Here is a 15,260-nt window from a genome sequence, read left to right on the forward strand (position 1 = left end):
CTTTTGTCTTTGTTTTTAAGCATTTTACCTACAGTATATCCTTGCGCTCAGTGCATATATATTTTGAGTTTGATTTTATAGTTTTGTAACATGGATCCATGATAGTGAATGTATGTATTTTTTTTTTGTATATTGTATTAAATTAGATAACTATATTGTAATCCACTGTATCAGAATTTACTTATCACAAAAGTATTTAAGAACACATTCACTTTTGTTCACATTTACCTTCCATCCATAACTGCAAAGAAACCACAGTAGTTTCTCAGTGTGCCCAGTTGCTAAAGATAAAGATAGAGCTTGAACCAAAATATCGTCCAGATATGGAGCCACCGCTATTCCCTGTGCCCTGATAACTGACAGTAACGCGCCCAGAACTTTCATGAAAATCCTGGGAGCTCTAGCCAGACCAAACTGAAGAGCTACAAACTAATAATGATTTTGCAGAAAGGCTAAATAAAGGACACAGTGATGCTCCTTGTGAATAGGGATGTGAAAGTAGGCATCCTTTAAGTCTATAGTCCTCATAAATTGACCCTGGAGCACTAAAGGAGGAATAGTTCTGATGGTCTCCATCTTGAAAGAAGGTACCCTCAGAAACTTGTTTAAGGTTTTCAGATCTAGAATTGGTCTGAAAGTTCCTTCTTTCTTTGGGACACTGAACAGATTGGAATAAAATAATTCCCCAGTTCTGATGCAGGAACAGGAACAATTAATCCCATATCCTCCAAATCCTTGACACAATGGAAAAAAGCTGCACATTTAACTGGATTTTTTATAGACATGAGAAAATATAAGCCTCCCTCGAAGAGGTCTTGACTGAAAACCGATTCTGTATCCCTGAGAAATTATATACATGACCCTGGCATCCAAGACGGACTTAGCCCAGGCCTTCTGAAACAGGCTTAATCTGCCCCTACCAAAGACTTCTTTGGATCCGGGGCCATACCTTCATGCAGAATTTGCATTGGTAGCAGATTTTTTGTTCTGCTTGGACTCATATCAAGCTGGATTCAGCCTTCAGGTAGATATTGTGTACTTTGGCTTCTGTGAAGAGGAAGATTTCTGATTCCTTGAATGGGGAGAGGAACAAAAATGATTGACGGATTTGCCTTTAGCTCGGGACTTTGTATCCTGAGGCAAAAATGCTACCTTGCCTACATTATTGTCAAAAAAGACCTTGGCCAGACAAGATCTTTGCTTTGAACGCCAAACTTAGTAGTCTGGATTTTGATACCATGTCATCAGACCACGATTTTAAAGGAGCTCTTTTTGTTTTCCCAGCCCCTTTCACTGGGTGTCCCGGCCTAACCTCACTAACAGTGCTAAACTGGGAGCTTCTAAGTAAGTTTCTAAAAGGTTTTATACTGGATTTTTAGATCAGTATCTTTGCATATTCTTCTTTATAGTAGTGTCTATTACATACAATTATAAAAAAAAATCCAATCGAGGAAGTTCCAGTCTGCTCCATCATAAGCACATCAATACAATGAAATACAGTAATAACACAATATGGACACAGCACATATTGTTAACAATATCAATATGAAGGCTATATAAACATTTTATGGAGAATAAGGTGAAAAACTACACATACATAGTCCTCAATAATGCTAAAGCAAACACAAGGAAGTGAGTATCGCAAGTGTTGTGAGGAGAGAACACGGGAGAGCGCCAAAAAGCTCTCTTGTGGCAGGAAAATACTTAAAGGGACACTGAACCCAAATTTTTTCTTCGTGATTCATATAGAGCATGTAATTTTAAGCAACTTTCTAATTTACTCCTATTATCAATTTTTCTTTGTTCTCTTGCTATCTTTATTTAAAAAAAGAAGGCATCTAAGCTAAGGAGCCAGATAATTGTTGGTTCAGAACCCTGGAGAGCACTTGTTTATTGGTGCTGTCCAATCAGCAAGGACAACCCAGGTTGTTCACCAAAAATGGGCCAGCATCTAAACTTACATTCTTGCTTTTCAAATGAAGATACCAAGAGACTGAAGAAAATTTGATAGTAGGAGTAAATTAGAAAGTTGTTTAAAATTGCATGCTCTATCTGAATCACAAAAGAAAAAAATTGTGTTCAGTGTCCCTTTTACTCCTTCCCTCCCCACAAAGGAGAGAAATGCGCACCTTTCGCCCTCTCCCGTAAGACTCCGTCACTTACTAAGCTCTCCAGTAAGGTCTGTGAACCAGAGGAGCGCTGAGGAACTGGTTGCCACTTGAACAGGAATATTTACAGTAGCCGATGCAGTTTACACTTGGTCCCATCTCCTCTCCTAACTTCTCCATTTTGCAGATGCAAATATACAACTATTCTGGAATCCAATCTTTCTTTTCTGGTCCTAAGCAGTTTGGATAAAGGGTCTTGTACTTGCTTTATGCTGAAAATACAGTAATTACATTTGTAGTAGAGCAATCTAATTGAATTATTTAATTTTTATTAATTTGTGTTTCAGTTTTAAAGTTTGCCCCTGTTAACTTTGCTCTTTCAAGTGAAATGTCCCTTTTTCAGCAAACTCCATTAACTCTCACTCTTAGATAATTCAATGAGGGCAGCCCCTGTGAATGCCAGCAAGGTTTTTCATGTCTGATTCGGCAAATATTAGATAATTGTACCCTAGGTCATTGCATGAAGTAAATATAAGTGATATTTATGAAACTAATAATGCAGGGCTCATAAAGTCAAGTGTTAAGCTATAAGCCAGGCCTAAATGTCACTTGCCACTTCTTATCCCATCCATCACCTGCTCACACCACATCCACTACCCTATCCCCTCTTTACATATGTTTAGCCATTGTGAAACACCTTATTGTGCAGTCATTTTTTTTATATTTTTTTTATTTTAAACTACAACAAAATAACGGCTAGATTACGAGTTTTGCGTTAAGCTGAAAAAGCAGCGTTAACAGGTCCTAACGCTGCTTTTTCACTACCACTGCTATTACGAGTCTTGCAGGTTTAGGGGCACCGCACACATGTTTGGCCTTACCGCAAACCGACTTACGTAAACTTCGTAAACCCTTTTTTCTATGGGACTTCCATAGCGCTGGTATTACGAGTCTGTCCTGGGAGGCCAAAAAGTGAGCGGTACACCCTCTACCTCCAAGATCCGTAACGTAAAGTCAGTAGTTATGAGTTTTACACTACAACGCTGTAGCATAAAACTCATAACTAAAGTGCTAAAAAGTACACTAACACCCATAAACTACCTATTAACCCCTAAACCCAGGCCCTCCCACATCGCAAACACTATAATAAAATGTTTAACCCCTAATCTGCCGCTCCGGACATCGCCGCCACTAGAGTAAACATATTAACCCCTAAACCGCCGCACTCCCGCCTGGCAAACACTAGTTAAATATTATTAGTTCAAAAAGACGAATGAAACGGATCATATGATAAAATTCTCAACTTTTATTCCAGGTTAAAATTATGTAGTACAATCCACCTCGTAGCTACAAAAATAGGCAGAATTCTATCAGCCAATCGGAATTAAGGTAGAAAAATCCTATTGGCTGATTGGATCAGCCAATAGGATTGAGCTTGCATTCCATTAGCTGATTGGAACAGCCAATAGAATGCGAGCTCAATCCTATTGACTCATCCAATCAGCCAATAGGATTGAAGTTCAATCCTATTGGCTGATCCAATCAGCCAATAGTATATTTTTCTACCTTAATTCCAATTGGCTGATAGAATTCTATCAGCCAATCGGAATCTAAGGGACGCCATCTTGGATGACGTCACTTAAAGAGATATTCATTCAGCAAGAAGACTTCGTTGGAAGAGGATGGACCCGCTCCACGCCGGAAGAATGAAGATAGAAGATACCGTCTGGATGAAGACTTCTGCCCATCTGGAAGACCACTTCTGCCTGTCTGGAGGATCACTTCTGCCGGCTTCGTTGAGGACATCTTGCCGCTTGGATGAAGACTTCTCCCGGTAAGTGAATCTTTTGGGGTTAGTGTTAAGATTTTTTAAGGGTGTATTGGGTCGGTTTATTTTTTAGGTTAGGTCTTTGGGCCTGCAATAGAGCTAAATGCCCTTTTAAGGGCAATGCCCATCCAAATGCCCTTTTCAGGGCAATGGGGAGCTTAGGTTTTTTTAGTTAGTATTTTATTTGGGGGTTGGTTGTGTGGGTAGTGGGTTTTACTGTTGGGGGGTGTTTGTATTTTTTTTACAGGTAAAAGAGCTGATTTCTTTGGGGCAATGACCCGCAAAAGGCCCTTTTAAGGGCTATTGGTAGTTTAGTTTAGGCTAGGTTTTTTTTATTTTGGAGGGCTTTTTTATTTTGATAGAGCTATTAGATTAGTTGTAATTAGTTTAAAGATCTGTAATTTGTTATTTATTTTCTGTAATTTAGTGTTTTTTTTTGTTTGTGATTTAGCTAATTTAATTTAATTTATTTAATTGTATTTAATGTAGGTAATTTATTTAATTGTAGTATAGTGTTAGGTGTTAGTGTAACTTAGGTTAGGTTTTATTTTATTTTACAGGTAAATTTGTATTTATTTTAGCTAGGTAGTTATTAAATAGTTAATAACTATTTAATAACTATTCTACCTAGTTAAAATAAATACAAACTTGCCTGTAAAATAAAAATAAACCCTAAGCTAGATACAATGTAACTATTAGTTATATTGTAGCTAGCTTAGGGTTTATTATATAGGTAAGTATTTAGTTTTAAATAGGAATAATTTAGTTAATGATAGAATTTTTTATTTAGATTTATTTAAATTATATTTCAATTAGGGGGTGTTAGGATTAGGGTTAGATTTAGGTTTAGGGGGTTAATAAATTTAATATAGTGGCGGCGACGTTGGGGACGGCAGATTAGGGGTTAATAAGTGTAGGTAGGTTGCGGCAACATTGGGTCAGCAGATTAGGGGTTAATAAATATAATGTAGGTGTCGGCGATGTTGGGGCAGCAGATTAGGGGTTAATAAATATAATGTAGGTGGCGGCGGTGTCCGGAGCAGCAGATTAGGGGTTAATAAGTATAATGCAGGTGTCGGCGATGTCGGGGGCGGCAGATTAGGGGTTAATAAGTGTAAGATTAGGGGTGTTTAGACTTGGGGTTCATGTTAGGGTGTTAGGTGTAAACATAACTTTTATTTCCCCATAGGAATCAATCGGGCTGCGTTATTGAGATTTATGCTGCTTTTTGGCAGGTGACTTTTTCTCAGCCAGCTCTCCCCATTGATGTCTATGAGGAAATTGTGCACGAGCACGTACGACCAGCTCACCGCTGACTTAAGCAGCGCTGGTATTGGAGTGCCGTAAGGAGCACAATTTTGCTCTACGCTCACTTCTTGCCTTTTAACGCCGGGTTTGTAAAAAACCGTAATACCAGCGCTGCATTTAAGTGAGCGGTGAGAAAAAACTGCTCGTTAGCAACGCACAGCTCATAATGCAAAACTCGTAATCTGGCCGTATGTATTTTTAATACAATAATTACATATATAAACATGTACTGGTCATTGTGCACAGTCTATAGAAAGCATTTATCTCTCTCTCTACTGGTCCCAGTTCAAATTCTACTCGCCCAGGACGAGTAAATTATCAACATATAAATCATAAATCCTAATACACCTCTTCTTTGATCCAAAAGACTCTTGTGAAGAAGTATGGAGCACTGTTTGTGTTCTTGTCCGAGAGATATGTGTTAGAGATATATGGAGGAATCACAACTCTGTGTTTTTTGACCAGGTGTTGACTAACCTGATGATGGTGGGTAATGGTAAGACTGGATGTCTCTACTTCCTCAACTGTACTATATTTGGTGATGCCATAAGGCTTTTCTTATGTATGGGGTCAATTTAATGCTTCATACTCTTCTTTGCAGATTGTTTAAAGAGTATTACATGAAGTTGTTTAATTTATTGTATCTTATCCTTGAGGACTGCCATGAAGTCTCTTTCTATCACCTGCAAGTGCTGATGGACAAAGGCAGAGTTAGTGTTATAGGGACAGGTACTGTTGGACCATGAGGAAACAGAGGAAGCAGAGATGTTGTTGGAATATTTGTAGACCAGGAAGTAGAGAAATGATCTATACTTCCTCAGATCAGCTCCTGTATTTCCTCTGCCCTCTCCTCTTCCTTCACATACTAATGAGATGTCCCTGTATAAGGAATATTAAAACAATTATTTACTTTAAAGGGATAGAAAAGGTAAATGCATAGGTGCATTTCAATGTGAAATAGAAGCATATTTATTATTACTGTTTTTCTGCAGCATAAGCACATATCTTTTGAGGGCCTGTGCACCAATATTCAATCACCGCACCTTCTCAGAGGGTCCGCAGTAGCTTTTATGACAGAAATTACGTCTTCAGAAGTAATACAGACCTCAGCCAGCTCTCTGAGCATGCACAGTGTCTGAATAATGGTGAACAGGCGATAACAGCATATGTGTGTATGCCGCTGGAAAACAGTAATAACTTTTACTAGAAGCATTTCTGCTAAAAGAAGTATATTGCAAAAATGCTTCTATTACAAATTGATGCACCTATGCACATTTTATTTTTCACCTTTCTATCTCTTTAAGTGTAAAACTTTATTGTAGATATTAGGATATTTTTTAAATTGTTTGGGCAGCTGTGTTGACACCACTTTCTATGCCCCTTACGGCAAGCAAGGGTTCTCCTAGCTCTGAGCATCTCTTCCCATCTCCTGTAGGTAGGGTGACCATATCACTGCTTTAAAAATGGACACATATGAAAAATACATATGTCAGGGTTCTTATACGAAATATTTCTTTAAACAGCCCTGACATATGTATTTTTCATATGTGTCCCTTTTTAAAGCGGCATTATGATCACCCTACCTGTAGGTCACTGGCCTGCTCGGTTTGCCTCCCATCCCTGCATGTAACAGGCTTCCCTATTCATCTTCTTGATAAACCCCTACAGTAGTAATCTCACAGCTTACTGCTGGCAATAGAGCATGATTCATCCATAAACAGCTTCCTGCTTCCTCCTACAGCCGGTTCCTGAAACTAAGTTTTATGGCTGCATTCGCTCCACATAGGCACATCCCAACCGAGAGTAAATTATCCCTTCAGTCAAGCATAATTATCTATATTTGTTTTACCAATGCAATTAATCAGTGTTCTTATCAATTCTCTTTGCAGGTCTGGTAACTGATTATAGGGTAAGTAAGAAACATTTTGCATGTGCAATAATAACACAATTTAACTAAGGTACTAATTACCACTTTTGCATTTAGGTTTGAGAAAATTCCAAAATTGCATATAATATACTTGAAACAAAAGGTTTTTAACATTAAAAATGTTTGCTAATATTTTACTTGAACAATTGGTATATGTATAATCAGTGAAAACGGGAGTACTTCAAATATTTTTCATGCCACCCCCCCCTCCCAAAAAAAAAAAAAAATATATGATTAAAAACATGCTTTTCATCTGCCTTTAGGTTACATCTATGAAATGAAAATATTGCCGAAATGACATAAGATATTGTTGCTTACACTTGGTCCCATCCCCTTTCCAAACTGTCCCATTTTACCAATGCAAATATTCCAAAATCCAAACTATTCCAAAATCCAACCTTTTCCAGTCCCAAGCAGTTTGGATAAAGGGTTTTCTTCCTGTGATCTCTAAAGTGTTATCATTAGAGATGCTTTGTATAGGTTGCAGGAGCAACCGAAGATATAAGAGTGCACAGTACAACTGATTTTAAATTTATCAATACAACTAAATGCATTAGCGTAGGACTCGCCTATAGGGTTTGCCTTGGTGTGGGTTGGTGAATGTTGTCCAAAATATGGACTAAACTGTAACAGTTTTTTTCTTCAATATTGAAATATGTGTAAGGAGAATACTAACACAAATTACCCTGATTTCACAGTACATAATTATGTAGGAATTATGGACATCTAATATAATATGAACCTAATATTAGAGCAAATACTTCAGTTAGGTAGAAAACAACTATTACATGTTAATAAATATAGAGCTATACGACTTAAGAATTATTTTAAAACTAAGATTTCTATAAATAAATAACTGAACTAGCAAGCAGTGCTGAAACAAGACATTTTTTATAAATGATAAATTAGGACACATTGGGGCCGAATTATCAATGTCTGGTGGACATCGCTGAATGCCGACTGCATATGTTGTCGGTATTTATCATTGCACAAGCAGTTCTAGTGAACTGATTGTGCAATGCCGCCCCCTGCAGATTCGCGGCCAATCGGCCACTAGCAGGGGGTGTTAATCAACCTGATCGTATGCGATGGGGCGGATTTATGTCCGCAGCCTCAGAGGCAGCGGACAAATTAAGGAGCAGCGGTCTTAAGACCGCTGCTTCTTAACTGCTGTTTCCGGCGAGCCTGAAGGCTCGCGCGGAAACAGCTGCATTGGATCTGATACAGAGCATGTTAAATCGGCCCCTTAGTATAAAATAAGCATAAAAGGAAAACTATTATTTAGTGTAGTAGATTCATTAAATGCCATCTCCAGGCTCCACAAAAATTCCAATCTCTAAAATGTCTATGTTATTCTATGGAGACCATTTACTAAATAATATAGACGTTTGTGAACTTTAGTGAATAGGTTCCATAAATAGTATAGGAACTGGAGAGACTGCAGAACTTGGAGAACATGGTGTGTGAGTGTCCTTTATGAATCTACCAAAGAGTAACAACATATTTAGTTCTCAATAAAAAAACTACAATAAACAATAAATTATAATTTGATGACATTTAGTTGTTTTCTTTTTGCAGCACTGGCAGATCCCACTGGGTAGAAGATTTCGTTCACTAAAACTGTGGTTTGTGTTTAGAATGTACGGTGTGAAAGGCCTTCAGGAATATATCCGTAAGGTAAGTCCACCAGACCTAGTTCTGCTATTGAATTGTCTCAAAAATATAGAAGACATTTTACACAAAGTTCTAATCAACCCCTCAAGTGCTATGAGCAGGACAAACTTATATAATTTCTCTGTTTAGTTACCTGTAGCAGGTTTGGTCCACCAGTCTCCCAAAACACCTAATTAGCAAAAACAACCTAAACATATTAAATATATCTATCTTCTTCTCCCTATTTTTGAAGCATATACACAAAAAAACACTCTCCCTGGTTTCCTCATAAATAACCTTTTAATGGCATTGTAGTGTAAACACATGGTATTAGACTTTTTTTTTTTTTACTGTGTGTTTAACTTGTTACAGAGTGGTTAAATACGTAGTACAAATGTGTGCTCCTGTTCCATTTCATATGAGAATGCAACTGGACTATATCCTGATTAGGAGTGTGCAAATGACCTGAGCAGTGCACTATATAAAATTAGTCTTTGTGACCACGTTCCTTTCATTTGAGATAATCATGTTTACTTTGTCTCCCTCTAGTGGCTGACTAAGAATGAGACTTTTACATTCTTTACTGAAGTAAATATCACTTCACTTAGGGCTTTATTGAAAAAGCCATGGTGAGTATTATTAAAGGGACATGAACCCCAAACATTTTCTTTCATGATTAAGATAGAGAAAACAATTTTAAACAACTTTCCAATTCACTTCTATTATTCTTCTCTTGTTATCCTTTGTTGAAAGGTTTATCTAGGTAAGCTCAGGAGCAGCAAATAACCTAGGTTCTATCTGCTGATTGGTGGCTATATATATATATATATATATATATATATACTGATTGTCATTGGCTCACTCATTTGTTCAGTTAGAAACCAGTAGTGCATTGCTGCTTCTTCAACAAATAATACAAAGAGAATGAAGCAAATTATAAAATAGAAGTAAATTAGAAAGTTGTTTAAAATGTTATTCTCTATCTGAATCATGAAATATTTTTTGTCCCTTTAAGGGTGTTAATTTTAATATATGTCATATTTCCACCCTTATTCAAAAAGAAATGCAAGGAAAATATGCTGCCTGATATACATGCAAATGGCAGCAAGGGTTCCAGCAGCACTCGGAAAAAAAAGCAGTGCTTTAAAAAAAAAAACTAAAAAAAAAATCAAGCAGCGAAATTGGGGTATTTTTATTTTGGGGGCATTTTCTTCACATGCATTTTATTTTGAGCATTATTTTATTTTCAGTATAATTTAACTTAAAAGAAATAAAAAAAAGATTAAATTGGACCAAAAATAAAATTTACGCATTATGCATACAGTTACCTATTTTTTCACTGCTGTATGGCTCAATATCGTCCTTTGGCATCAAGTAGATAGTGAAGATTGCAGTGATAATTCACGCGTATTCAGGGCCGTCTTTAACACAGGGCAAAAGGGGCAGCTGCCCAGGGCCCAGTCTCTGTTGAGGGGCCCAAGAGTCCTAAAAAAAAGAAAATTTTTTTTTTTTTTTTTATGGTTCATACCAGACTGCTGATGTGACACGGGGAACACACACATTCAGTCCTAATACTTTCACAGTCAAAAGTACTCTGCTTATATATATATATTTTAAAAAAAACTGTGCCAGACCGTGCCGGTGTCATGTGACATGCCAAGCTATTGCCATGTGCTGTTTTAGATGAGCACTGTGCAGCACTGAATGCAAAACCCTAACTCGATATCCAGCCATTCCCACTGCATCATAAAAGGTCCTACTGGGGTTACTCAGCAATAATACAAATTTTTTTGCACACTTCAAGGATTGTATTATTTCACTTTGCAGAACACCCATGATATTGTTGTGACTCCTGATTTTAACTGTGCAAGTTGTAACAGTTGCTTATTTACTTATTTTTTACTTTTTATACCAATTGTACAAGCGTGGATCCATGCTATTTTTAACATTGTATTTTTAACATTGTATTTTTAAACATTGTATCTTATTTTAACATACTGTACCCTATGTTTTAATAAATCTTTGTATGACCTTAGCCTTCTTAAGTTTGGCGCCTAGGAAATCCTTCTCCACCTACTGGGGTTACCACTGTTACCAGGTAACTGCTCTGGTGGTGGGGATTTTTTCTGGGTAGGGCTGACTGTAGGTGCATGCAGCAGGCATGTGAAGATTTGAGCATCTGTGCAGCTGCATACACTGCTCTCTTCAGTCTTGAGGCTGTGTGACTCATCTCACATTGTATCCATGCAGCCTTGGACAGACAGCATCCAGTCTGCTGGTCCCCTTAGCCCTGCTCTTTATGCTGTGGCCCTAAGATCAACTAACTGAAGTTAGTTAGGGGAACAGTGCTTTGTAGAAAGGTGTCAGTGGGAAGAATAAGTGAGTGCACACACGCCCCTCCCCATGCAGCATTGTCTAGTGCAGGGTGAGAGGGAACTTGTTCTAGCATAGTAGTTCTGCTGTTCTAGTCAGTAAACTTATATTTGTCTGCACCTCCATGCTTCCTCCTCAGTCTTTGCCTTGCTTTGCTCCTGTTGGCTGCCCTAAATCATCTTTAACCAGCTAACCTAACACCAGAATCACATTCAAAAGAATATTAAATGAATCCACAGTGGAGGAATTTATATATTTATTTACTTACCAGTTTCACATATTGCAATTTATTTCATTTTTTTAAATGATTAGCCCAGCAGTGGATGATCCACCACTGGGCTAATAATTAAAATAAAAAATAAAAAAATGATTTAGTTGTTTTTTGGGATGTTGGGATGGAGAGCGAAATTGCATGGGGTAGGGGCCCAAGAAAATGTTTGCCCAGGGTCCAGTCGATATTAAAGACAGCCCTGCACGTATTTGTATTTCCTTGCTACTTGAATGGCATTCCAAGCCAATATGGCTGCCCAAAGCTTGCTTGAACTATAGCAAGCACGTATATTTCCTGCAACATTTCACTCATCAGCCAAGAAACCATATATATAAGCCTAGAACGCTTGATTGTGTATAGCGGCCTGAATGTTTAAAGCAAATTTTGAATAAGGCTCTATCTTTAAAAGGGCACACACAGAAAATGATTGTGTAAAAATATCCATCAGAACTATGAGGTCTCTTAAAGGATTCGGGAAAGGCAAATTTTGCTAACTGGTGATTGGTGGATGTGCATATGCCTCTTGCCATTGGGTCACCAGATGTGTTCAATTAGGTCCAAGTGGAGTATTGCTGCTCTGGCAATACCCTGGCTGTCTTTTGTTAAAAAGTAATCCTTGGTGAGCTCAGGAGAGTACAAGTCTCTATAGCCATTTGGCAGCAGTGTTTGCAACATTTTTTATTGCAGTATTATACAATGTTGCAAATACTGCTGCCACAGACTGATAAAAACACATGCACACTCCTAAGCTCCTATCAGCCTATCTAGGTTTATGCTTCAACAAAGGATAACAAGAAAACAAAGCACATTTGAAAATAAAAGTAAATTGGAAAGTTTTTTAAAATTGCATGCTCTATCTGAATGTTTCATTTTACCATTAATTCTATTAGTAGGCTTTTCAATGTTTGTAAAAAGTAGTCATTGGTTGCACACTGTACCTGATTAGTTTGTAACTGTAACTAATTGGCTTCAGCAGAGAAGGAAAACTGAATTGCACCATAGAGCTGCCTATTGCTTTATTGACACTAAAACTTACACTTATTTTTTTAATATTCATTCAACTATTATCATTTTAAAAAATAAATCTGCATATTATTTCCAGACCAATATATGCTTATATACTACATATTTTTTTGCTAAAGTGTATTTATGGTTAATGTCCCTTTCAATATGTCTTAACCCCTTAAGGACCAGCGACGTACCCTGTATGTCGCTGGCCTTTTTTTGGGACTTGATTGTTTTATAGCGCGGTCTTGCCACCAGCGTTGAGACTGCTCTATTCCACAAAGCCTTCTGGAGGGAGGGCATTAATAGCGTGTTCTTGCTAGACTTGTGCTATTATGTCCTGAAAAAACCCTTAACGACCAGTGACATACAGGGTACATTGTGGTCATTAAGGGGTTAAAGGCACATTCTACACCAAAATTTTTATTGTTTTAAAAGATAGATGATCCCTTTATTATCCATTCCCCAGTTTTGCACAACCAACAGTCATATTAATATACTTTCTACCTCTGATTACCTTGTATCTAAGCATCTTCTGACAGCCCCCTTATTTCAGTTCTTTTGACAGAGTTGCATTTTAGCCAATCAGTGCTGACTCCTAGGTAACTCCATGAGTGTAAACACAGTCGGCTAGATTACGAGTTTTTGTCGGTAAGGCTGTGCGGTGCTAATGAGCCTTTTTTTCTTACCGCTCACTTAAGCCAATGATGGTATTACAAGTTTTCTTCAAGCCGGCGTTAGCCTCAGAAAAGTGAGCGTTGAGCAAAATTTAGCTCCGCATCTCACTGTAATACCAGCTCTGCTTAAGTCAGCGGTGAGCTGGCAAAACGTGCTCTTGCACAATTTCCCCATAGGAAACAATGGGGTTGAGCTGGCTGAAAGAAAACACCTGCAAAAAAGCAGTGTTCAGCTCCTAACGCAGCCCCATTGTTTCCTATGGGGAAATTAATTTTATGTCTGCACCTAACACCCTAACATGAACCCCGAGTCTAAACACCCCTAATCTTACACTTATTAACCCCTAATCTGCCGCCCCTGACATTGTTGCCACCTACATTATATTATTAACCCTTAATCTGCCGCTCCGGACACCACCGCCACCTACATTATATTTTCTTTCATGTAATTAGCAAGAGTCCATGAGCTAGTGACGTATGGGATATGCATTCCTACCAGGAGGGGCAAAGTTTCCCAAACCTCAAAATGCCTATAAATACACCCCCCACCACACCCACAAATCAGTTTTACAAACTTTGCCTCCTATGGAGGTGGTGAAGTAAGTTTGTGCTAGATTCTACGTTGATATGCGCTCCGCAGCAGGTTGGAGCCCGGTTTTCCTCTCAGCGTGCAGTGAATGTCAGAGGGATGTGAGGAGAGTATTGCCTATTTGAATTCAATGATCTCCTTCTACGGGGTCTATTTCATAGGTTCTCTGTTATCGGTCGTAGAGATTCATCTCTTACCTCCCTTTTCAGATCGACGATATACTCTTATATATATACCATTACCTCTACTGATTCTCGTTTCAGTACTGGTTTGGCTTTCTACTACTTGTAGATGAGTGTCCTGGGGTAAGTAAGTCTTATTTTCTGTAACACTCTAAGCTATGGTTGGGCACTTTTTTATAAAGTTCTAAATATATGTATTCAAACATTTATTTGCCTTGACTCAGGATGTTCAACATTCCTTATTTCAGACAGTCAGTTTCATATTTGGGATAATGCATATGAATAAATCAATTTTTTTCTTACCTTAAAATTTGACTTTTTCCCTGTGGGCTGTTAGGCTCGCGGGGGCTGAAAATGCTTCATTTTATTGCGTAATTCTTGGCGCTGACTTTTTTGGCTCAAATTTTTTTTTCTGTTTCCGGCGTCATACGTGTTGCCGGAAGTTGCGTCATTTTTGACGTTCTTTTGCGCCAAAAGTGTTGGCGTTCCGGATGTGGCGTCATTTTTGGCGCCAAAAGCATTTAGGCGCCAAATAATGTGGGCGTCATTTTTGGCGCTAAAAAAATATGGGCGTCACTATTGTCTCCACATTATTTAAGTCTCATTATTTATTGCTTCTGGTTGCTAGAAGCTTGTTCACTGGCATTTTTTCCCATTCCTGAAACTGTCATTTAAGGAATTTGATCAATTTTGCTTTATATGTTGTTTTTTCTATTACATATTGCAAGATGTCCCACGTTGAAACTGAGTCAGAAGATACTTCTGGAAAATCGCTGCCTGGTGCTGGAGCTACCAAAGCTAAGTGTATCTGCTGTAAACTTATGGTATCTGTTCCTCCAGCTGTTGTTTGTACTGTCATGACAAACTTGTTAATGCAGATAATATTTCCTTTAGTACTGTTACATTACCTGTTGCGGTTCCGTCAACATCTAATACTCAGAGTGTTCCTGATAACATAAGAGATTTTGTTTCTAAATCCATTAAGAAGGCTATGTCTGTTATTCCTCCTTCTAGTAAACGTAAAAAGTCTTTTAAAACTTCTCATTTTTCAGATGAATTTTTAAATGAACATCATCATTCTGATTCTGATAATGGTTCTTCTGGTTCAGAGGATTCTGTCTCAGAGGTTGATGCTGATAAATCTTCATATTTATTTAAAATGGAATTTATTCGTTCTTTACTTAAAGAAGTCCTAATTGCATTAGAAATTGAGGATTCTGGTCCTCTTGATACTAAATCTAAACGTTTAGATAAGGTTTTTAAATCTCCTGTAGTTATTCCAGAAGTTTTTCCTTTCCCTGGTGCTATTTCTGAAGTAATTTCCAGGGAATGGGATAAT

The 15,260-nt window shown here is 37.8% G+C and overlaps 1 protein-coding gene across 3 annotated transcripts in view; it reads left to right on the top strand.

The window, feature by feature from the left end:
• Positions 1-15,260, top strand: part of DDC (dopa decarboxylase) — a 222,497-nt gene that overhangs the window by 173,971 nt on the left and 33,266 nt on the right. For all 3 annotated transcript variants that reach the window (XM_053714306.1, XM_053714307.1, XM_053714308.1), the window contains exons 11-12: positions 7,134-7,153; positions 8,750-8,848. In XM_053714306.1, coding sequence (XP_053570281.1) covers positions 7,134-7,153; positions 8,750-8,848 — 119 coding nt within the window. The remainder of the gene's footprint in view (positions 1-7,133; positions 7,154-8,749; positions 8,849-15,260) is intronic.

Source organism: Bombina bombina, chromosome 5, assembly GCF_027579735.1.
Source record: "Bombina bombina isolate aBomBom1 chromosome 5, aBomBom1.pri, whole genome shotgun sequence".
Taxonomy (NCBI): Eukaryota; Metazoa; Chordata; class Amphibia; order Anura; family Bombinatoridae; genus Bombina; species Bombina bombina.